This window comes from Geospiza fortis, unplaced genomic scaffold (genome assembly GCF_000277835.1).
Source record: "Geospiza fortis unplaced genomic scaffold, GeoFor_1.0 scaffold98, whole genome shotgun sequence".
Lineage (NCBI taxonomy): Eukaryota > Metazoa > Chordata > Aves > Passeriformes > Thraupidae > Geospiza > Geospiza fortis.
Genome location: NW_005054306.1, coordinates 11412371 through 11435046, shown reverse-complemented (window position 1 = coordinate 11435046; position 22676 = coordinate 11412371). Strand labels below are relative to the sequence as shown.

At 38.2% G+C, this 22676-nt stretch overlaps 1 protein-coding gene across 1 annotated transcript in view; it reads left to right on the top strand.

Moving 5' to 3' along the window:
* PTPRK (protein tyrosine phosphatase receptor type K) overlaps positions 1 to 22676 on the top strand; it is a 297434-nt gene that overhangs the window by 225536 nt on the left and 49222 nt on the right. Inside the window, exons 12-13 of the mRNA XM_031066727.1 lie at positions 1224 to 1497; positions 4308 to 4344. Of these exons, the coding sequence (XP_030922587.1) occupies positions 1224 to 1497; positions 4308 to 4344 (311 nt within the window). The remainder of the gene's footprint in view (positions 1 to 1223; positions 1498 to 4307; positions 4345 to 22676) is intronic.

Genomic DNA, 22676 nt, shown 5'->3' with positions numbered 1-22676 from the left:
GGAGGAACGACGCATTCGTGCTTGATTTTTACATGCTAGGAAAAGGAGATGCTAACATCTTCTTTCAGCTTAGGAAAGACGTGAAACTAATTTCCTATTTTATTTCTTCTCTTCTTTCTTCCATTCTCCAGTATCATACTTTATCTCTGCCACTGCAGTTATTGGGTTTTCTGGGCAGCAGTAGCAGAGAAAATTGACAAAATAATTTAATGCTGCCGCACAAATTCTGAAAGGAGGAGAACTGTCTTTGCCTTTCAGAGTCCTTGCAGCAATGCAGTGACAATTTGAGAATTTGGTTCAGTTTTACCTTTTCAGTTTAGAAAGCTTTATAACAAACCCAAGACAGACAAGTCTGCCAATTTAATTCAAAAGCTTCAGGTTTCTTGTCTTCATGCCTTAAAATCCCCAAACCTCTTTTTTTTCTAATAAAATGAAGGATTGCCTTCTGCTCTCACTATGTAAATTCTGTACTTCTGAAAAGCAGAGGAAGCTGATAATGAGTTGGTAACATCCTGCAGTTAGGTAGTTCCTCTAAAGAAGAATTATAATTACCTGTTCTATTTTGAGCAGGTGATTTTGAAAAGTGACCAAACCATGATCCGTTTCAACATAGGTATTGGGAGGTTGGAGTGGTGTTTTGATGGGCTGAATACTCTCTGCTTCAGCAATCCATAACATTTTATCATTGACAACTGTAAAGGAATGAGGCAGTCTCATTTAGTGGAATGGACAGATTTCTGTCCATCTGTGCTTGTATTACAGCATGTCACTTGTACTTTAGATCTGCATAGCTCTAAGCCAAGATAGAAGCCACAGCAAGGTCAAGAGGTGGAGAAGCCTGTCAGCACATTCTGTCTCTAATGATATGACAACTGCAAATTGGTGCTTCAAGCACAGCCTGGAGGCAGCCATTATGTTGGGACTTGAAGCTCAGCTTTCTCTACTACTGTTTCAAAGGAAAATGCTAACTTCAGATTGCTTCAGATCAGCCAAGAGTTTAATCTGTTGTAGTTTAACACATTTTTTCCTGTGTTTCTTAAAAAAAAAGTTTCAAAGGAAAGTAATAAGAAGTCATGTATAGATTTGTATTGTTGTTTTTCACCAAAAAAAAAATATGCTGCTTTATTCCAACAGCTGAAATAAGCAGTTTTGCTGTATTTCCAGCCTTTGTTTCTTCTCTGCATCCATCTCCTGTCTTGTCCTTTTTTCCTCTGTCTCACCAGTGCCTACCAGATTGTTGTTGAAGAGCTGCACCCACACCGAACAAAGCGAGAAACTGGTGCCATGGAGTGCTACCAAATCCCTGTCACCTATCAGACTGCCCTTAGTGGAGGCTCACCATACTACTTTGCTGCTCAGCTGCCCCCAGGAAACCTGCCAGAGCCAGCCCCCTTTACTGTGGGTGACAACAGGACGTACCAAGGTTTCTGGAACCCGCCGCTGGCTCCTCGGAAAGGCTACAACATCTACTTCCAGGCCATGAGCAGCGTTGAGAAGGCAAGTGCTGACAGCACCTTGCTCCTGCAAGGAGGCAAAGACATGCCTGTGGTGACAGCTAGGGCTGCTGGAGTTGGACGTGGGAGGTGTTGGCAGTGGCATGGCTGAAATCCCCTTGCTGCTGTGACAGCATGGCAGTGTGCCATTCACATTTCACATCAGCCTCGTGTCACAGAAACTGCTACTAGATGGGAGTTTAATGCATCTCGTAGTAATTGTCTGAGGGAAATAATTTCAGGACTGTGACTGTCTCCTTGGTAAATAACATCCACAGTGCTTTCCCCAATTCTCAGTACCTGCGCTCTTCAGAAGATTAAATTACTGCAGGATAAAGAGAATGTGGGCTGCTCAGTGGGCTAGTAAAACATTGCAAACTTTTTAAGACTCTCACACTGGACATCAAATAAAAAGTAAACATTTTCTTGAGCAAAAGTAACTGCTGGCCCACCATGAGTTCGAGAGTCTTTCTGAGAAAGCGTACATCAGGCTTGCAGCACTGCTGTGCAGTAGAATTATGGCTATCATTCACCTTCATTACCTCCTGGGTGCTTCTTTTTAACTCTGCTGCTGAGTGCTGCTGCTGGCTCTGTGTGCATATGGAAGGAGAAGTGTCAGGGAGAGAGGTTCCAGGTGCAAAGAACAACTGTGGCTCTGCAAAACCCCAGGCTGTTGCTTTTGAATGGTTTTTCCTCTTGTAAATGAAAAATGAGGGAGAGGAAAAGGACTGGTGAGAAGGGAAAATATGGTAGACAGAGAAGCTTTAGATATTTAAAATTTAATATTTGGATATATAGTTTAGAAAACTGAGGTGTCCAGGCAGTTCAGACAGGAACTAGAAAGGCTAGACTGATACTCACTGATATCCAGCAGAACCATTGGAAAGGAGCAGAAGCAGTGTTTACTCTTCCTTATGCTTGGATCACTGTGGTGACTAAACAAATCCCTGCTAACAGGCAGCCTTGCCTTGGAGTTTTTGAAGGAAATCTCAACCTTTACCTATGATTATAAAAATTGGATATGCATCAAGTCAGAATGGGTACAAGGGTGTGTTCTTATTTAAAGACCTATATAAACTAAACAAAGCAAAATAAAAGGTGACTGCTAGACACCCATCCATATGTTCCTCACCTGTTAAAAATAATTCCCTTTGTTTTTGTGGATTTACAGTAGACTGCATTGTAAAGAAATTTGTTTCATTCCCTGAGGCAAAAAAAAGGGAGGGAAAAGTAAAATGAAAGTGCAAAATATATTTAGATATTTATTTTGGCTTTTACATTTTGGCAGATAAGTAGAAAATGAAAGAACACAGTATTTTTTGGTTGAACACAGTATTTTTTGGTGATTTCAGTTTGTGAGATATTTTAATCCTAAAACAGATTTCTTTGTTATGTTTGAAACTTTGGATCAAATTTCTGTTCCTACAGGGATTTAGGGGGAGGTTTAGAGGGGAACTGCACTGCATTCTGCCAGGACAGAGATCTAGTGGTTGTGAGATAACATCTGAACTGCAGAATATTTTAAAAACAGATGCTTTGCTGTAAACCAGTGCGATCCAAAATAGGCAGAGGGAAGTAAAGCGGGCTCTGAAGTACATGGTAGGGTTGAGAGGAGGTTACTCTGATCCTTGCAGGCACATTGAACAGAAACAGACAAGTAAATCCAGTAACTAGGGAGAATGGGTAAGATTATGTTAGTAAACTTTGTGGGACTTTCATTTTGATTGAAAAATTTTCCTTATTGAACACCTGCAGTGCCTCAACTTAAGAGTTTTGCTAGCACTTTATAAGCTGTGTTATAAACTGGCATCTTCATATTTTACCTGTTGCTTTTGAATCTTCAAGAGGAGGCAGATGCCTGGGGATGTATTCAGGGATGAAATGCTGAGGGATGGAGGCCTGGAGTAAGCATATTTTATAGAGTGAAACTGTCATTATTATATTTTCAAATTACATGCTAATATTGTTTAGAGTGGTCTAATACCTTATGCTCACAGAACCTTATGCTATTTCAGTATGTTTTCCTTTAAAATGACTGCACATTGTACAGTAAGGTCAGAAACCCCTTTTATGATTGACTCTTGTCTGTTGAAGTTATCCAAACTGTGCACAACCAGGTAATTTCTCTATTCTTTTGTTTTAATTGCTGACCAAACTTCAGCAATTTGAAGTTTGAGAGGAGAGAGTAGTAAATTACACAGAGATTGTCTTTGCATGTGCAGCATCTTCTGAAGCACATTGCTGTCAGATCACTGTCTCCTGGGCAGACAGTATAGGTTGTAGATTAACTGTGTCATGTGTGGAGCTGCATCTGTGCTTATTCCACATCCAGAAGCATGAGGGAACATGTTGCTCATGTGCTTCAGGTGACTCTTTAAGAGTGTCAGGATGTAGCAAGACATGATTTTGGAGACAGTGCAGAGTAAATGTATTTTTGCTGCACAGTGCTGTTGCAGGTCAACACGAGCTCAGGATTTTTGTGCTGTGACATAAATAGGAGCACCACTCCTCCCTTTTCCTCCTGCTGCATTCTCTCTTTGTATTCTTATGGCATGATTTCCATTTGATTTGAATAACCTGAAATTTTGCTGTATTTGGGCTGTCCCACACCTTTTCTCCCATTATTATCCTGGACAATACATTCCAATCAAGACAAAATTCCCCAGCCTTCACCCCTGCTAAGAGACCAGAGCCCTGAGCCAATTCATTGGGTTGTACCAGCTGATCAGTAGATCTAAGATGAATTTATGGAGTGAGGAGGGCATGAAAAAGCCCTTGATCTGACTATTTTCTTTACTTTTCTTTCCTTAACAGGAAACCAAAACTCAGTGTGTTCGAATAGCTACAAAAGGTAAGAGGATCGTCCCTACGCACAAAGTAGCTTTTTGAATGAATTGTGGTGCTGCTATTAAAGGTTCAAAGCAAAGCCAGTACTATCCCTCTATTTTGAGCCACTCGATTGTGTTAAAATGTAATGGTCTGCTGCTTTTTATTCTTTGGTATTGAGCCAAGAGAGTACTGTTCTAGCAATACACAGAATTTCGACAAAATAAGGACACTTCTTTATTCCCCCTTTCTGTCTATGGCTTTCAAGATCTGCTTTTAGAGTGCTGAAGCATTGCAGGCAGCAGATAGATGGACAGGAGAGAAGAAAGTGCACAAGGGTAAACTGTCTGTTAGACTAACAATTATTTTCAAGCAGGGGTGGAAATAATTTAAATGAAGGACATGGCAGTTAATTTTCCTAAGTAAGAGCTCAAAGTGTTAGTAGGGGAGGGTTGATTTGAGAAAAGCTTCTCTCTGACAGCAAGTGAGTTCCAGGACTAAGGCTGACTGCGTAGCTGTGAGAATAAATCACACCGACCCCATATACAGCAGGTTAATCACATACTGCTCACTCGAAAACGTTGTTTCATCTTCAAATGAGGACTTGGTTGTTCTGTTTATTGTTATCTCTTGCTTTGGCTGTATTTATAGCCACTCGTCTTGGTGGCTTGATTGTGCCGACATGAGAGTTGTTTGATAGACTCTGGCAGCTAAACAAGCAAGGAGCTTACAAACGCCCAAAGAGTCTTCTGCCGAGGCCCAGAACTTATGTTGTCTCTTTCTAATTGCATATTGATATTCAGCATAAAAACAACTTTAGATACAAGGAGTCAGGTATTAAAGTACTGCAGAGGCACATCAGCCCCATTTTTTCAATAACTTCCCTCAATTTAAATCTTGTTCAAATGAAAAGGTGATGTCTCTAATGAGATGGTACCAATCAAATGTTTTCTTGAGAAACCAGAAAAAAAAATGTACTTCTTAAGATGTGTTAGCATTTTCATCAAGTGAGGTGTGCTAATATGAACAGGAAATTAAAACCATGAGCTAAATCTTCTGTAAAAAGTATATCAGCATTATGTTTCTTATGTTTGCCTGGCAATATTAAATGTTTGAATTAAAATATATTTGCATAAACAAATATTTATGTACCACAAGCATGTATTGCTAGTATTTGGGTCTAGGGAGAGTTTGAAAGGCTCAGAAATAACTCAAAATATTGCAGGACTGTGGAAGGGGAAAACAATGGTCTCTCTCATCATAAATTTTCTGGATAGCAATGATAAAACAGGAGGGGAATTCACCTGTCATATGAGGAAATTATTTTTTGCTTAACCACACACATTCCCCCAATCTCAAAGCAATGTTCATGGTAGCAAGAGACCCCTTGGTGGTTGCTTATACACCTTCCTCCGCTGCAACAGTCACATTCCCCCTGATGGCTGTAGACTGAAAGAAAGGCAAAATAAGTATGAGGTTTGTTACCTTTGTGCCTTATATATTGCCCTTGACACTCTGATTGAAGACAGGTTTCCCTGAAGTAACTGAGTTGCCTGATATATCAGTGCTAAATTCCTTGAAAATGGACCTAAAAACCAAAGTGTTTTCTCTGACTTATTTTATTTGCTGGGTGTGAATTGCAGGGGGAAGCAGCACTAGGAACAAATGCTTTCTCTTCCTCTGCAGGAATACATTTAATAAGGAATCATCATTTCAGAGTCATATTGTGTACATTGTGTACACATTATGTACATTCACATTTCTCAAATGAGTTATACTGCTATTCTAAAGTATTTGTTCACAGTTCATACTGATTTTTTTCCCATGTTTTCATCATAATAATAATACCATGATATGTTGTATTTGAAGAAAAGTATACTTAATATACTGGTTTATGTGTATGCTCATCTGGTTACCCTGATTTGTTTGTTGATTTGTTTGTTTGGTTTTCTGTAGTGTGTAAGATAACATTGAATTATTGGTGTAGGAAATGTCTGGTTATATTTGTGATATTTTCATAGGAAAAAGGGGCTGTCTCACCTTACCTAATGCACTCCAGTAAAGCAAACCTACCTGTTTAAAGTCTGGGAAATTGTATGTATGTATTCCATTATAAATGTAGTGTGTAGTTCTGTGTCATGTCATGTGACTTGAAGCAGCCTACAGGTGGCCAAACTGAATTTTGCCTTGAACATGTTGAAAAGACATTAAAAGTTTTAAAAAGCTGTGTTGGAAGGGAGTAGGGAAGAACAACAGAAAAGGTGCACATTAAGACAAAATCTCCTTGGTAGTGAAGTTCAGTATTACCAGCAAAGTTACTTTCTTATTTCTATCTTGTTCAAGGATCTGGTTTATCTACTGTGAATATTCACACCAATAAGACGTAAAGATGGAAAAAATATGACAGCAATGTGCTGGAGAAATTAATCCCTAAATAATTTTTTTTGGGGGGGAGACAATTCCCTAGCAGCATGCTTTCCATGTGTTTTAATGCATTATGGGTTTCACTCATATGATTTCCAAGGTTGCCTTCTATCTTTGGGAATTGATGGAATACTTTGTTTATTGGTGTTAAACTAATGGAAGCCAACAAATTTAAATTGAAGCACTTGTACTTTTTTGGTCTGTATATTCCAGGTGCAGTGCTGTCATGTGCTTCTGGTAACTAATGCATGGAAGTGTCAGATCATCTGAAAGATGGTGCCAAATCATGACTAAAGAATGTTGCTACTGCTTCTTGGTGTGCCTTGAAAAAATGCTTTTGAGTAAACAGAGAGACATACTAGTGTCTGGTGTACTGAAATACACTGAGTTAATTTTTCATGGTAGAAAATACTGGAGCAGCACCTGTTTTAAAAGTAGCTTCCTGAGCAGTTCCTGTGTACTTGCAGCTGAAGGATGAAGGCCAGTGATTTTTTGATGGCCCTTAATTAGACTAACAGTAGGATTGCCCTTTTTCTAGGCACCTACTTCCATGGCATTTGTGGGAGCTTAATGAGTAACTTTTGCCCTTCTGCACATTGGAACCAATTGGCCAGGCCAAGTTATTAGATGTGATGAGGGAATATGAAATGTTACAGACATATACACAGCCTGTTCGCATAAGCTTTGATTCTTGAGGAAATCAAGTTGAAACAATGTTAAAAATAACTCCTTGTACCACAGGCGGTGAGTACAACATACCTAAAGCACCATTTCCAGTTAGAGATATAGCCCAGAAAATATATTAACTATGAACAATTTTAATTCCTTGGACACTGTTAACCTATACTGCCTTTCTCTGTTAAGCTGAATCACATTCTCATCCAGAAACTCTCAGTAACCAATGACCAGTGTATTTTTTTTCCACAAATAACATTGAATTGTTCTATACCTTGTTAACTTTGAATCTAGATAGTAGGATTAACCAGTCACTAATAATCTGGTTTCCCACACGTAGTAAGTGAAGAAGGATAAACAAAAAATCTTGTTTTCTGATGAGCAGAGAAGAGTCCAGAGGCTGAGATAACAGGTCAGATATTCAATAGGAATGGAAAGATGGAGTTAGGAAATATGTGTTATTTGATTAAAAAAAAATCTATTATATATAATTTCCTAAAGAAAGTCTTGAACTTCCTAATACTAGCTTAGTAAGGCAGATTTCCATTGTGGAATCATAGAACTGTTAGGGTTGGAAAAGACCCCTAAGATCACCAAGTCCAACTGTCAATTTATCCACCATGTTCACCCCCAAACCACATCCACAGGTGCCATACCCACATGTTTTTTGAATGCTTCCAGGGATGGTGACTCTACCACTTCTCTGGGCAGCCTGTTCTAATGCTTTACAACTCTTTCCATGAAGAAATTTTTCCTAATGTCTAATTTAGATCTCCTGGCAAAACTTGAGACCATTGAGTAGTTCATATCAGAATGAATACATGATAACCAAACCTGCCTAACCAAAGTATTTATAAACTGAAGTAAATAGCAGGTGTGTGCACTTCAGAGTAATAGATGATGTTGGTGACTGATCTGTCATATCCTGGAGTTGAGTTTGACTGTGTGAAGCTTTGAATGGGTTTCCACTCACACACAACATCAGCATTTCATTTTACAGTCTAAAATGTTACTGACTGCTAAGGGAGCGAAACTGGACTAACATGGTCAGAGAAGAGTGATGCTTCAAATTATTTAGCATGTAAATATACATTTAAGAGGACAGAAGGGGCAGCAGAGCTGTTATAAAGCAGAGTATATGAAGCTGACATTTTTGACAGTTTTCAGGCTGCCAAGTTTGAGGCTAGCACTGATTCATGTGTATTCTTTTGTTTTGCTTAGTGGGCTAGAGAAAAATATTGAAAATTTAATTAGAAGAAATCTTCTGTGGCAGTAAATAAATAAGTGGTGGGCCTGGCAGCTCTATCACAAAGTAGTTAGAGGAAATAAATGAAGTCCAGTGTTTCTCAGTCCGCAGTTAAAACAAGAACTTCATAAATTCCAACATTATTTTCCCTTGTGGTTTTCATTTGTGTTATTAGTTCAGACAGTATAGAACCTCTCTATCTCTATGCATGTTTGGTTCATACAGATGGATGAAAATGCCATTTGAGATGATGCGCATCTGGAAGTAATTGTGAAATGGCAGAAAATGACTTTTTAATCTGATTTGAGGAATAAAGAGGTCTGGGTGGTAACATTTCAATTCCAAGTGTGCATTTAGTCCACCATCATTACTGCTCTGAATTCATTCCCACAGCAGTTGGGGATTGATCCAAAGGCCTTTGATGTCAATGGGAGTCCTTCCACTGACATTAATGTGCTTTGGATTAGGTCTTTAGAAGTCATAAATCTGTCTAGACCATAATTATTTCCTTGAAATTGCTCCTGATGATGTTTCTGCTCTTAGGGAAATTTGTGAAAGTTAAATCACCTCCTGTTGCAGGATGCTCAAAAATGTCTGTTACCAATTAATGCACAAATGAAGGGAATATGTCAGATGCTAAATGTATCTGAAAGGAATTTTCTCTCACTGTTGTTTTTATGTTTGGATCAATGCTGCTACAATGACTTTGAGCTGTACCATCCCAATAGGAACTGGAGACCCAAGTGGCAATATAGAGAAGAACGCAGGTGTTTCATAGGTCCCAGCATTTTTTTTTCACTCATTCGTAGGAAAAGCATTTAATATGTTTAAACTTCAGTGGTCTTTTGCATAATGTCTTTTATCACTCAAAGAGGAGAATTTAGTTGACTTGCTGAGCTTTCCAAAGGTGGAAACAGAACATTAGCATGGCATATTTTTCTCTTTTGTGTATGAAATTGCAGTAGCTCACCAAGCAACCACATCTGCTAGTTCTGATAAGTAATACCTTTGGTTGTAAATAAAAAATGGTGTGACCCCTTGATGGAATATTTGATGATAGTTATTAAAAAAAGAGTTAAGTGAGGGACACCTCCAGACACAAAACCTATAATGTGAGTATTTTCATGTATGCACAAAGATAAAAATCTTAGCGAACTCAAAGACTTTCTAAGGAATGAGAATTTTAGAAGTAAGAATTCAGGTAGAGTATTCTAGTTTATATTTAAATATTAGAGGGAGAATGTTGATACATTACAAGGATCAGCATCTTAGCATGTATGCTTTTTTATTTTTTTATGCCTGTTTTATTAAGTCTCTTTACCTATTATTATTTCATTAATCAGAATATGGACATCGAGTGTTTTGCATCCATTGCAGAGAATATGGAGACATAAAGCTAGAAATTGAGAGCTTTTACAAAGCTCATTAGATTTTTAACTGCAATTGAAAATCTTTTATTCTGCATAGAATAGACGTGCATTTAAAAGTACCCTTTGCTAATACTTCTGGGTGCAGGGGTATATTTCAGCTCCTCTTTTCCTACTGTTCTTTCACCATCTCTCATTTGTCTTTTCTAATGTGTTTACCTTCTTTGGGTCATTGTAAAATTACAAGTGTTTAGAGAAGGTAAACTCTATCATCCTCTGATAGGACTGGTTGCATTAACCCCTTTGCACACAGGCAGCCTGTGTACACTTTCATTTTCTATTGTGATTAACTCTACCATTGGCTGAAATGGCCTCTTGCAATGCCTCGAGTTGAAGAGTGTGTGAGGCAGATCAGGCAGAGATTGCAGCCTCTATCAGCCTGTCACAGGCATCTCATGTGCATGTTCAGCCTCAGAGCAACAAGAATTTGGCTCATGTGCACTGTAATGAAGAGCAGCCCTTTGAAGGGACAGCACTGTTTTCAAGAAAGAAGGAGAAAGGGGTCTCTAGGAATTATAAATTGTGTTTATATGTACACTGCATTCTTCAGCCAGAATGCCACTCTCTTTTCATTGGCAAGCACGTCAGCACAGACAGTATGCAACACCTTACCACAGAGGAAGTAATCTTTGCAATTATTCATTCTTGTATTAACAGCTGCCTAACACTGAGATATACTGAATAGAAGACAAAACATATTTGAGCAGTAAGGCTGCTCACTGTGCGCCTGGACAGGAAGGACGCAAGAACTTTACATCAGAAAAGAATGGTGCACAAAGAATGCAGAAGAAATTCAGCAACATCGGAAATGTGCTTATTTACTTTCATTAATACAGTTTAAGGCCCTGAAATCAGCGACACCGTGTTTCTCTGTATCTGATTGAACACTTTTAACTAAATTGAAAGAAGTCCCACCTTTTATTGTCATGAACTTTACAAAGGTTTATTAAACTATGTGCATGTCATCTCTGACAGAACTCTAAGTGAAGTTCTACAGAAAGTCATCTAGAAGCAAGGAGCAGCATTGCCAAGTGTAGTAGCGCTTCCTAAACACTCCAGCGTGTTGCAGAGCAAGTCAGTATGGTTGATTGGCACTGCTGCCAAATTATTCAAATACAGAGACTGATGCTTTGTCAGCTGCATAAGGAGATGATGGCTCTGAAGTTCAGGAGCTCATGCTGCTTTCTGCTCTAGTGGGAAGTTGTGTATTAACTAAGCTATTTTTGGAAAGATGCCAGCTGGAAGGGCTTGCAGATGGACCTTGTAGGCAGGATGATCTTTCTAGAAATAATGTGGTTATCACACATCTGTCTGTCACAGCAGGAGGTAGTTACAGGCAGTGTTAGAACAATTTTTGTGGCCAGGTGAATTCAAAGCATAGGGTACAGACTTACAATCCTGTGTGTGGTTTTCAATGCTGTCAATTTAGAAAGTGTCTGGAGGCTTTTGTGCGAATTCAGCAGTTTGGAAAGGACTGGGAATATACTCCATGCTGCACAGAGATGAAGGTTCTTGATCAGGATGTACTTCCAGGACCCTTTACTGTCAAAGAGGTCACAAAATACATTTCATTCTTTGACATTTCTATTTAACGTCTGCTTTGTTGAGTTGACAGGAAAGACAACCACATTCAGTACCATATACATGCCAGACTATTTAACCTGAGCATTAAATCAGGGGTCCCATATCTCCTAACTTGTGTTACTTGCTCTTTGCTGATGACTGAGTATTGGTTACTCAAACATATGTAAGCAGACTACATATTATTGACTGTTTCAGCCCCTCTGCCAAAAGGTTGGCTAGGCCATTAGTACAGGGGAAAAAGAGGTCCTGCTCTAAACTTGCTGTGGTGGAAAATATCCTGAGGCAGTAGTCTGTGCTGATGCTACACTACTGAAATTTTTGAGAACAGCAATGCTACTTCACCAGCATACTTTTTTGAAAACACCAGAGTTAATAGCAAAGGCACACAGGGAAGAGCAAAAGCCAATAAAGTATTTAGGATGTTAAAGCAGCATGTCTGAAATAAAGAGGCATCTGGGAAGCATATAAAAGTAAATATCTATTGTACATTGGTTGCTGTCACTCTGTGTATGGCTACAAAACTTGGACATTTTGTCATCTCCACATCTAGTATCCAAACCATTTCTGATACACTGATCTCATGCCCTTCCTGCCATAAAGCTGCAGGATACTGCCCTGAATAATGCATTCCTAAATTGCTGTCACATTGTCAGCACTGAAGCAAGATTATAGGACATCCAGTTATGCCAGACCTGCTTCTTATGCTGGAAAACAGATTGCCCAAAACTGATTTATATGGGCAGTTGAAATGCAGTGTAAAGCTCAGAGGCAGCATAATGAGGTGGCTAATGGGTAAGTTTAAGGCAAACCCTCACTTATGTGCCATCATTTTCACAATGTGGGAAATTAAATCTGAAGACTTCCTGCTCTGGTGAAGAATGGGTACTTATTCCATCATAACATTCAAATAAAATTAGAATGGCAGTGTATGGTAAAAGTGAATATGGTAGCAAAAAGGTTACATCTGCACACTTCACAGAATCATGAAAACGTGAGTCTTCCTGGGACAATGAAACCAAGTCCTCGTGTACTGATGGAAAACAGGAGTCACAATCACTCTCTCTATCCCTCATGCTACAGTGTTCCTGAATTTGCCATTTCTCCAGGCTCAAGAATGATGCATCCTAATGAATAAGAAATCTGCAAAAGGAAGCAAGAGACCTGCATGGGTGAATAAAGAATTCCTGTCATTACTCAAACATAAGCAGAAAATACACAGGGGATGGGAAAATGGTCAGGCCACCTGGAATGAATATAGAGAGGCTGTCTGAGTAAGTTGAAATGAAACAAGGAAGGCCAAGGTCAAGGAATTAAATCTGGTCAAGGGTGTAAAAGACAGCAAGAAGGGCTAGGCCACTCATGATTATCTTTGAATAGTCATGAAGATCAGGAGAGGTACCTGAGGACTGGAAGAAAGCAAATGTCATCCCAGTCTTCAAAGAGGGTAAGGAGGAGGACCCAGGGTAGTACTGTCTAGTCAGCTTCACCTCAATCCCTGGAAAGGTGATGGAACATCTCATTCTGGAGTCCACCTCTCTCCACATGAATGACAAGATGAATGATCAGGTGTAGTAAACATGGATTCACTAAAGGTAAATCATGCTTGACCAACCTTCTACAGTGAAGCAACTACCTTGATGGTTAAGGGGAGAGCAGCAGATATTACCTACCTCGACACTCTCTCACAATATACTCATTGGCAAACTCAGGATTGGATGAGTGGACAGTGATGTGGATTGAGAACTGTCTGAATGGCAGATTCCAGAGGGTTGTAATGAGTGTAACAGAGTCTGGTTGGAGACCCCCAAGGTTCTATAGTGGGCTCAGATAGCATTAGATGACAGTGTCCCTTGCAACCAATACTCTTCTGATAGAAAGGCAGAGTCAATCCTCGTTGTACGGCTTATTCTTGGGATCATTAGGTAATGAGAGAAAAATCAAATTGTTGACTATTGGCCAGAACTGTTGAAAGAGATTTTACTGCTATATCCATGCTTTTAACAACACATGACCTTTTTTCTATATCAGAGAGAGAATATATAGGATTCTACAATTTCTGTAATTGGCATTCAAATTGACTCAACTTATGGAAGGCATTGATTTGCACAAGTTCAGGATTTTTTTAATGTGAATCTTAATTTTTACGTACATTAACACCATCCGGATTGTGTGCATTTGCTTGTTTCGTTATCCATTACAATAGAAAACCAAGCAAATCTCAAATTAACTTTTGATCTGTTTCTTATTTCACAGATTTTGCTGAATTGACTCTGCCTTTTCTTTTTTGAAATGATGGTCCTGCATTCCCTAGAATTTTGTAACAAATTTTATAAGGACTGATACTTCAACATACTGTAATTATTTTCTGCAAATGTAAACAAATTTTTTCACAGTTCTTTAGTGTTTCTCATTTCTGGTAGTTCATAAAGATTTAATCCTGAAGGGCCTGTTACCTCATAGTATTCCAAAATTTTGTAAGTTATTTCCCGTTCTTCTTGAAATCATTGAACCATAATATTTATACAGGGTTTTACATCCATGTGTTCATCTTTCATAGCACTTCCTTTTGTACAGCTGTGATAAAAATGTTATCATTCCTTGTCCTGGTTTAAAGGCTTTTAACTACTGTACTGTGAAACCTGGGTACTGGGTGCTTCATCTGCTCAGTGAAACATCTAGAAGGAAGCTCTGTCCTCTATATCTCAAATGAGATCAAAGATGAAAATTGCTGTATGTATTTCCTGTCCTGCTCACTCATTTACAGAAAATTCTGCTATACATATCAGATAAGAAGGTTGATTTTTCAGGTTACTCGGTCTTTTGAGGAATATATGTCTAAAGTCCCCATGAAAGCAGTTAGACATTAACCATTGTGATTAGATAGGATTTTTCATTAGTAACCTGGACTGTGGGGTGCACCCTGGCTGCTACCAACTGCTTACGTGTTTCAGCCTAGATCATGCTGTACAATGATTTCAGGGAAAGCCTACTGACTATTTGCTGCAGTCACTACATATTTGTAAATCTACCAAGTTCTTATTTTGTTTTTGAACATAATTTAGAAAACCTCCTTCTATGATAGGTCATTGGCAGTTTAGTAACTGAGAGACCAGTCATGTTAAGGTTGATAAAAATATCTAAGATTTCAACCCACTGAACTGTGTCTCTAGGTGCCATATCTGCAGATTTTTTGAACACTTTCAGGGATGGTGATTCCACTGTTTCTCCCTGAGCACCCTGTCCCAATGCTTGACCACCTTTTCAATGAATAAATTTTTCCCAATGCCCAATCTAAACCTCCCCTGGCACAAATTGAGGCTATTTTCTGTCATTTTGCCCCTTGTTACGTGGGAGAAGAGACCACTTCAACCTCATTGCAACCTCTTTTTAGGTAGTTGTATAGAGTGATGGAGTCCCACTAAGCCTTATTTTCTGCAGCCTAAAGAACCATAGCTCACTCAGCTGCTGCTCATGGAAAATTGAATTTCATTATATGCTTGTCCAAATTTGAAATCTGATAATTTGGTTGCCTTTGTATTAAAAGCATATTGCTTACTCAGCACAAGTTATGAGACATCATCTTACTTAGCCAAATCAAATAGCTTTACTAGTACAGATTTAATTCAAACAGAACTGTAGAGTTTTCTCAGACTCAGAAAGTGAGTTTTTCAGTTTGTTCGTGTAGAGTATTGAGCAACAGAAATTACAACTTCCTGGATGGCCCTTTAGTGGTGGTGAAATTTAGATGGTGAAATTCTACCCACAAAACAGAACCGTCTGGAAGTATTTTTCCAAATTGTTTCGGGAAGTACAAATTTTTTACACTTTTTTTTTTTTTTTAGTAACCCATTCCCTTGAATGGTCCTTTGAACTATTTAGATGAATGCAAACACATACTTCGGTAGAACAATTTTCTTTGCTGGCAGAGGAGTGTGTGGTGCTTGAATAAGTCAAAACACAATGTGATCAATGATAGGCACATAGTGCTGTTGCATTGGACCTGAATCAAGTTATCAGGCTTTTGCATGAACTAATGCCTATAGCTTGGAGGAGAAGAGGGACAGCTGGGCAGGTGCTGCTGCTGCCTGAGCTTACAGTGAGAGTGTAGTGCCTTGCCTGCCACCAGCCAGCCCGTAGAGGTGGCGAGTGAACTTGTTAAGCAGCACGTTGTGCATTGCTGGGCCCACACAGTGAACCTGTCAGGGACCTGACTGCAGGATGTAGCCCATGTCACTGCTGAGTTGGGGTCATACTGCCAGAACAAGAGAGCCCTGATTGCTACAAAATTTGTTACAGATGAGGACGTGTCCAACATCTTATGGTGAACAAGACACTCGACTAGTTTCTCAAAACTCTAAGATCAAGCGACAACTGCTTTTTATCTAATGGCAAAATTTCTTCAAGTACAATTCCTTCCACATTTTACTTGCTTGCTTGAGCTTCTTGCCAAAGCAAAACATATGACCTGTACTGCATACTCCATTCAGCCATGTATGGAAACTTCTTGAATCCTACCCAATGCTGAAGTATCTAATCAAGCCAAATTTTGTCATTGCCATAGCTGGAGATAAGAAGAAATGTAGCATCAGCAACAAATTGTCTTAACATTTGTTAGGCTAAAGGGGAAATACAATCATGAAGAATAAGCTGACTGTAAGTCTTTTATCTTTTTCTCTTCTTTCTCAAGATGTAGCTACCTAAGGTAGTTAGAACCATTTATACTGCGGTATAAGTGTTTGAGACAGAAGCATAAATAAAACATCCCTAAATGGGAAGCTAAGTACAGATATAATATACATTTCTTTTGTCAGCTTTGAAACTGGCTATTGTGCTTTAAATTCATTTTTTATGAGCTCAGATACTCTCAATTATTTTTTTACTCTGCTGGTGTTTGTGTCACATTCATTTTGTGAACTTGTAATTTTTGACTCCTTATTAAGTGTCTAACTAGCTGTTTTACAGCAAAGAGAAAAAAATTATCGCCCTAATGAACACTATCTAGTCTTCTATCTATAAGCATAATGGCTGCATTGTGATATTTACGGTCCCACAACATATTTTTATCTCGGTTAAGCAACTTGGAGGGTGTTTTTCTGGTTTGGGGTAGGTGTTAATGCATGGTTTCATGTTTCTACTGAAGCATTTCCACTCTCTCTTCCATTTTATTATTATTACTGGTCAGTTTAATGTAAGGTATTTCAACTTTTCTTGTGGGAGTTCACTATTGAAGAGAAAGGTCTAGTTTCCATTGGGATATGCAGCATTGCCTAACCATACCTGAACTCTTTGCACAGTGTATCAGAGCTGCTTTTCTGCAAACAGGGTTATTAATTTCTTAAATGACATACTCAAAAATTAGTATTGTAAATTCAGTTTCAGCAAATAAACTATGGTGAATCAAAAAGCGTCAGGAGGCAAAATAAAATGTGTGTTCATGTACCTGAAAATTTGCTGTAATTTTTGAGGAGTCTTATTGATTCAAGGCTGGATTCTAGATCTTGCCCCATCTCTCTGAGCAGCTGTAGATTTCTCTCTTGGAACTGGAAGTCTCATTAGGATCAGAGCAAGAGGTCATTGTTGGGGAATTGCTTTTCTCTGATTTTTAACTATGGAATAAAGAGAAAGAATACAGATACTTTGCCTGTGTAGAGTGAACATGGTTATTGCAGTCGTGTGTATGTTGAACAAAAATTTGCACAATAACAATAACTGACAGTTTTTCCTGTGCTCTGAAGACTTTTTTTCATTTTAAAGTTTGACTTTTATTTCACATACTCAGTTTCTCCACTCACATCTAACAATGTAATTATTAGTAAATTCCCATGAGTAGTATTGAAGAAATATGCTGTCTTAGGGATATTTTAAGTTTTTCAAGACAAAAAGGGCTTGGTGTCAGAATTATTATTGATTTCCAGTCACTGTAAAGTACACACACATCGCAATAAAGGTTAACTGCCTAGAAGAATGTAAAAGAGAAGCAACTTTAAGCAAAAAGAAATTCCAGCTTAAAAAGAAATCAGACTCAAGTAAATGCAGTGAACTGCTTTCTTCATGTCTGGAATGTTTTCTTCATATGGCTACTGTAAAAACAATGTTTTCTTTTGTTCTTTTTAATGCAGATAGGAACATATCAATATTTAATTTGACCATGAGTAATACATGTATTCCATTTAACCCCAAGTATATTTCGGACTTTGTATGTTTTTGTAATGATGATGTGAATTTATAAATCCTTAATGCCCTTAATGCTGCCCATATGTTGTGTTGAAATCCTTAGGAATCTGTAAAAATAAAAGTCAAGAAGATAGTTTTGGGCTCCGAAAGCTGAAAACCAACCTAAGCCAGTCTAATAGCTAAAGATTTGTCAGCTGTATCCTAATGCTCCTAAACCTTTGGCAAAACAAATGTTGCCCTTGAGAACTTGCCTCATTATATCTGGCATTTTAAATCACTCTACAGAAATAATACAAAATAAAATAAAATGTTCTACTTCTATATAGAAGGCATGATCCTGGCATCTGTGCTTCTGCCCCAAGTGCTGTCCTTCTGTGCCACAATCAGCATGAGCTTTTCTTAGATTTGTGCTTGTGGGCATGTGGACAACTGGAAGTCATTTGGAGATGCCAGTTGTCCTCATTATTATATTTTCTTTCATCCTTATCCACTGTCAGCTGCTAAAGATAGTACTAGTTTTACGTTGAAGCAGTACGCTGCCAAGATTACTTCATGTACATTTTTGAATCGTAGAAGAAAAGGACAAGAAAAGCCATTGTAAGGACTAGCATGAATATGTTTTTCACCAACAGAGAATGATGGTGATTCTTCAGCAGGTGGAAAAGCTCTGCCTCAGGTTTTTACACACACTTGCCCAGTACCTGGTAAAGACTAGTGAAATTGAAGCACTCAGGTGTTCTCATCAATTTACAAAGTTTTCATACCTATTTGAAACCCAAGACTTCAAAAAGCTACAGGTCATTAGTAGTTTGGAGGCTACCCTGCCCATGGGACTTAGAATTTCTGCTTGTCATCCTGCCTTTTGTTGGTAGCCTTTTGTTAGCCTACAATTGCTTTCTTCCTTTCACACCAGCTATTAATTTTGCTATATTTTTTTCCCATCCATTCATAGTAAACTGATGAAGCAGCACAGCATTATAATGAATTCCTATTTGGTTAGGCAAAAGTTGGATTGTTGTGAGTAATCGAATTACTACTCTGGAGACAGGATTTCTAAGTAAAGGGATGAGGTGAGGCGATTACAGCTGTAACCCTTACAAGCATAGAAAGATGTGTTATGCTAATCCTTTGTGAATGGGTTGAATTGAAAGTGAGGAAAATAAAAAGGAATGCTCTTGAAAGAAGAAGGGGGGTATGAAAGGACTACTGTGTCATTTATTCCCTTTTCATTCATCCTCACTTGCTTTAGAGAAAAAAAATTCTAGCAAACTGGAGTATTTTACCTTTCAAGTCTGACGTTCATATCATTTAATCTGTAACTGCCTTAAATACTGTGTGAAAAAAATGAGGGGGTGGTAAGAGAGGTATAGCAAAAAAAAAAAAAAGTGTGAAAAAGTGCCAGTTAGTATTGGCTGCTTTTTGATTAAGGTTACTAAACGTGGTATGACCTTATCTTACCTTGTTGGAAAAGCAGCAGAGTGAGGAAGGGGAAAAGAGACGCTGAGGAAAGTAAGAGTTATGCCAAATATTACCTTTATCTGAAAACACTTATAGCTCAAGTGCGAGATCCTTGTTGTCCCCAGGCTTGTTTATTTTCTGTTTCCACTCTTTCGGCTGTTAAATAGGAGTGCGCTGTCTCAAATTAATACCTGAAAGGACTTTTAAGGGTTCAGCTAGAAGGAGAGATGCAATGCTAATTACAGTGTAGTAACTAACAGAATAGAGTGTTATAAATATGTCTTGTTAATTGAATAAGATGAAATGGCTTATTTGTTTTTGGACAACCAACCTGAATATAAATGGGCAATAGTATAAGTAGCTTTTGGGTTTCTTCTGTGGGTTTTTTGTTGTTTTTTTTAAAAGATTTTGAACAATTTTCATTGTCACTTTTTTTCCCCCTTTTTGGGTACCTTTTGGAGGGTAGAAAATTGACCTCAACCAGCACTTAAGCACCCACTCAGCTTCTCTGCTCACCAGCAGAATGGGAAAGAGAATCAGAAGAGGGAAAGTAAGAAAACCTGTGAGCTAAGAATGGTTTAGTAAGTGAAGAAAGGATTAATTTTTTGTTTATAAAAGGATACAAAGGCAGACACCCACTACTTCCCACACCCAGTCCCCTCCCAGACCATCTTCAAGCTTTGGAAAAATGGAATTTGTAGTTTTTATTTGAGCATGACATCACATGACATGGGATACCCCTTAGAGCAGTGTGAGAAATGAGGAAGCCTCGATGCTGTGCAAGCACTGTTCAACAATAGCTTAAACAATGTTATCAGCACTGTTTTAGTCACAAATTGAAAGCATAGCACCCTAACAGTTCTGGTGAGGAAGGTTTACTCCACCTCAGTCAGACTTATCCTTACTCCATCCACAGCCAGACGGATTCTTTAACAATGCTTAGACTTTATGGTCATGCTTTGCATCATATTATATTTCCACTGAGAATGGAGGAATTTTCTGTAAAATTTCTTCCCTTTTCTAGGTTTACAGTGACAATTCAAATTTGGTGTTCTGGACTTTCATATTAATGAAATTCTTCATTAGCTTTAAATTTGGGGAAAAGATACCAATGGGCACAGGGGAATGAACTGTTTATTTTTTCCTGTCAGATACCTGAATCTAACTGGAATTTAAGAACAGGGTCTTTATGGGAAAATGAGAAAAATTGTAATTCCCAGAGTATGCTACTCCACACTTGCATTTCTCCCAGATTCCTTGAGTTCTGTCTCCCTGAAAATTCTCTCTTTACTACTCTCTTGCTGTTTTGCCTACTTCCCTCTTGAAATTTTTAATGTATTAGCTAAGGTGAAAAGACTTCTTTATCCTTAGAAATTATTCTCAAACCATTTCTGTTCATTTCATTGCGGCTGGAAGTACAAGGAGCCCTGTTTGAAGAGGGAGGGATAACCCAGCTCTGAATCTGACTCAGCCTAATCTCAGCTGTAATCTTCCCTGATCCAGTGTTGAAGACAGGAATGAAATCCAAGATGGCATAATCTGTTACTAGAGTATTTGATGGGCCAAGCATGTGAAAAAGGTCTCTGCAAAACTCTGAGTAGGAGTTCCTTAGAGTTGTTACCCATCTGCAGCAGCACAGGCATAGTGAAAATGCTATGGGAGAAGGATATTTGGGTCTAAGGAGGAAGTACATGCCAGCAGAGAGATCTATTTATTCTGGAGTGATGGGATGAGAATTATTTGCCTTTTTCAAAAAAAAAATTGTTTGATTTGGCTGTTGCTGTCACTGGGTTTCCAATCAGCATTTGTAATTAAAAGTTTTTTAATATTAATGGTGCTTTTTATCCTTGCCAAAAGTCAAGATTAGTGTAAGATGGTTCAGTGTGATGAAACTTGTTTAGAATTCACATTCACTAAATGAACATTGTTAAGTCAATGAGCTGAGTGACAATGAAATATAGGGTATTGTTACTCAATAAAATATTTCATGTTTCTTAAAAGAGGCTTTGCAAGCATTCAATAAACAGAGTGAAAATTTATATTATATAAAAAAAAATCTTCTGGTGAAAAAACTGATTTAATAAATATCTGCAATGTCTATGAATGTTTAATAAGGCATTCTGTTAGTGGGCATAAATGCATTTTGCTGTAAATGTCTGAAAATGAGACTTTTTTGTATATGATTCTGCTGGAAGCTTAGAGCAAATACATTTAACTAATTGATTGAAAATGTTTCAGTAAGTATAGCTTTTATGTAAACTGATAGTCCTTAAATTGGCATCTTTGTTCACTATGATTCATGAAGCAAAAGACAGAATCTTGATATAAGGCTTTTCTTTTAGTAGTTTCCATTAAGAGTGATTGAATCACCCCTTTTTTGTCCATCCTGGCATAACCCCTTGATTTCTGTAGAAGTCCTGCTCTCAAATGCATATGGAAATGTTTGATTTGTCAGGTCTCAAGTGAGTAACTGAATGTAAATAATATTTAAAATATTTGAAGTAAACTGGAACATTTTTTAGTTTAAATTCCTGTTCACACTAGTTCACAATGGTAGTAAATTTTTTTTGAAAAGTAAACAGACACTGAAGTTTAGTCGTCACTTTGCATATCTTTAGGCTTAATCTGATTTGGATTCTTTTATTTGGTCAGTAGAGGTTACTTTTATGGATAATTTCTTTAAGCTTAGGAAAAGGTATGTGGGCTTAAACACCTTTAAGGAAACATCAACAATAAAAGCAGTGCAGTACTTTGAGACAGTAATTATTTGATTGTGAAGCAGGGGCAAAGGTAAGGGAAGCTTAAATGACAGGATCTTTGTTGATATTTTCTGTTAGCAGAAGGTAACACCACTTCCCTCATTTCAGTGATGCTGATTGACTATGTGCACAGTAAGAAAGAGGAAGGGACGTACTTGCTCCACCTGAAGGTGAAGGCTTGCTAGCAGTGACCCCAGAATGTTGATCTGTAAATTACTCCAAGCAGATTTAATATTGCCTTTCAGTTATGATTACTAGCACTATTTGCTTTCCTGTTCCACCCATCTCACAAAAAGGCTGACAATTTATGCAGCATTAAGAGTAGTTTTCTGTGGTGGCAGCATGTGTAGCTGCATCTGGACTTCCCATTGCTAACCAGCACAAGGGATGGACTTTCTAGAGTGTGTGAAGTAACATCTGTAACAGGTCTGGATTGTGCCTTTGGAAAGAAGGAAAGAAATAGGCCACCTCTTTCACTCACAGAGATCCACATTTGGATTTGCTTCTCTTTTCATTGGCATATATCTCTCAGATTCATATAGCTAGGGATACAATTCCAGTCCAATTTAAACCAATATTTTGCAATCATAAATCACTGATTTCATTTGCA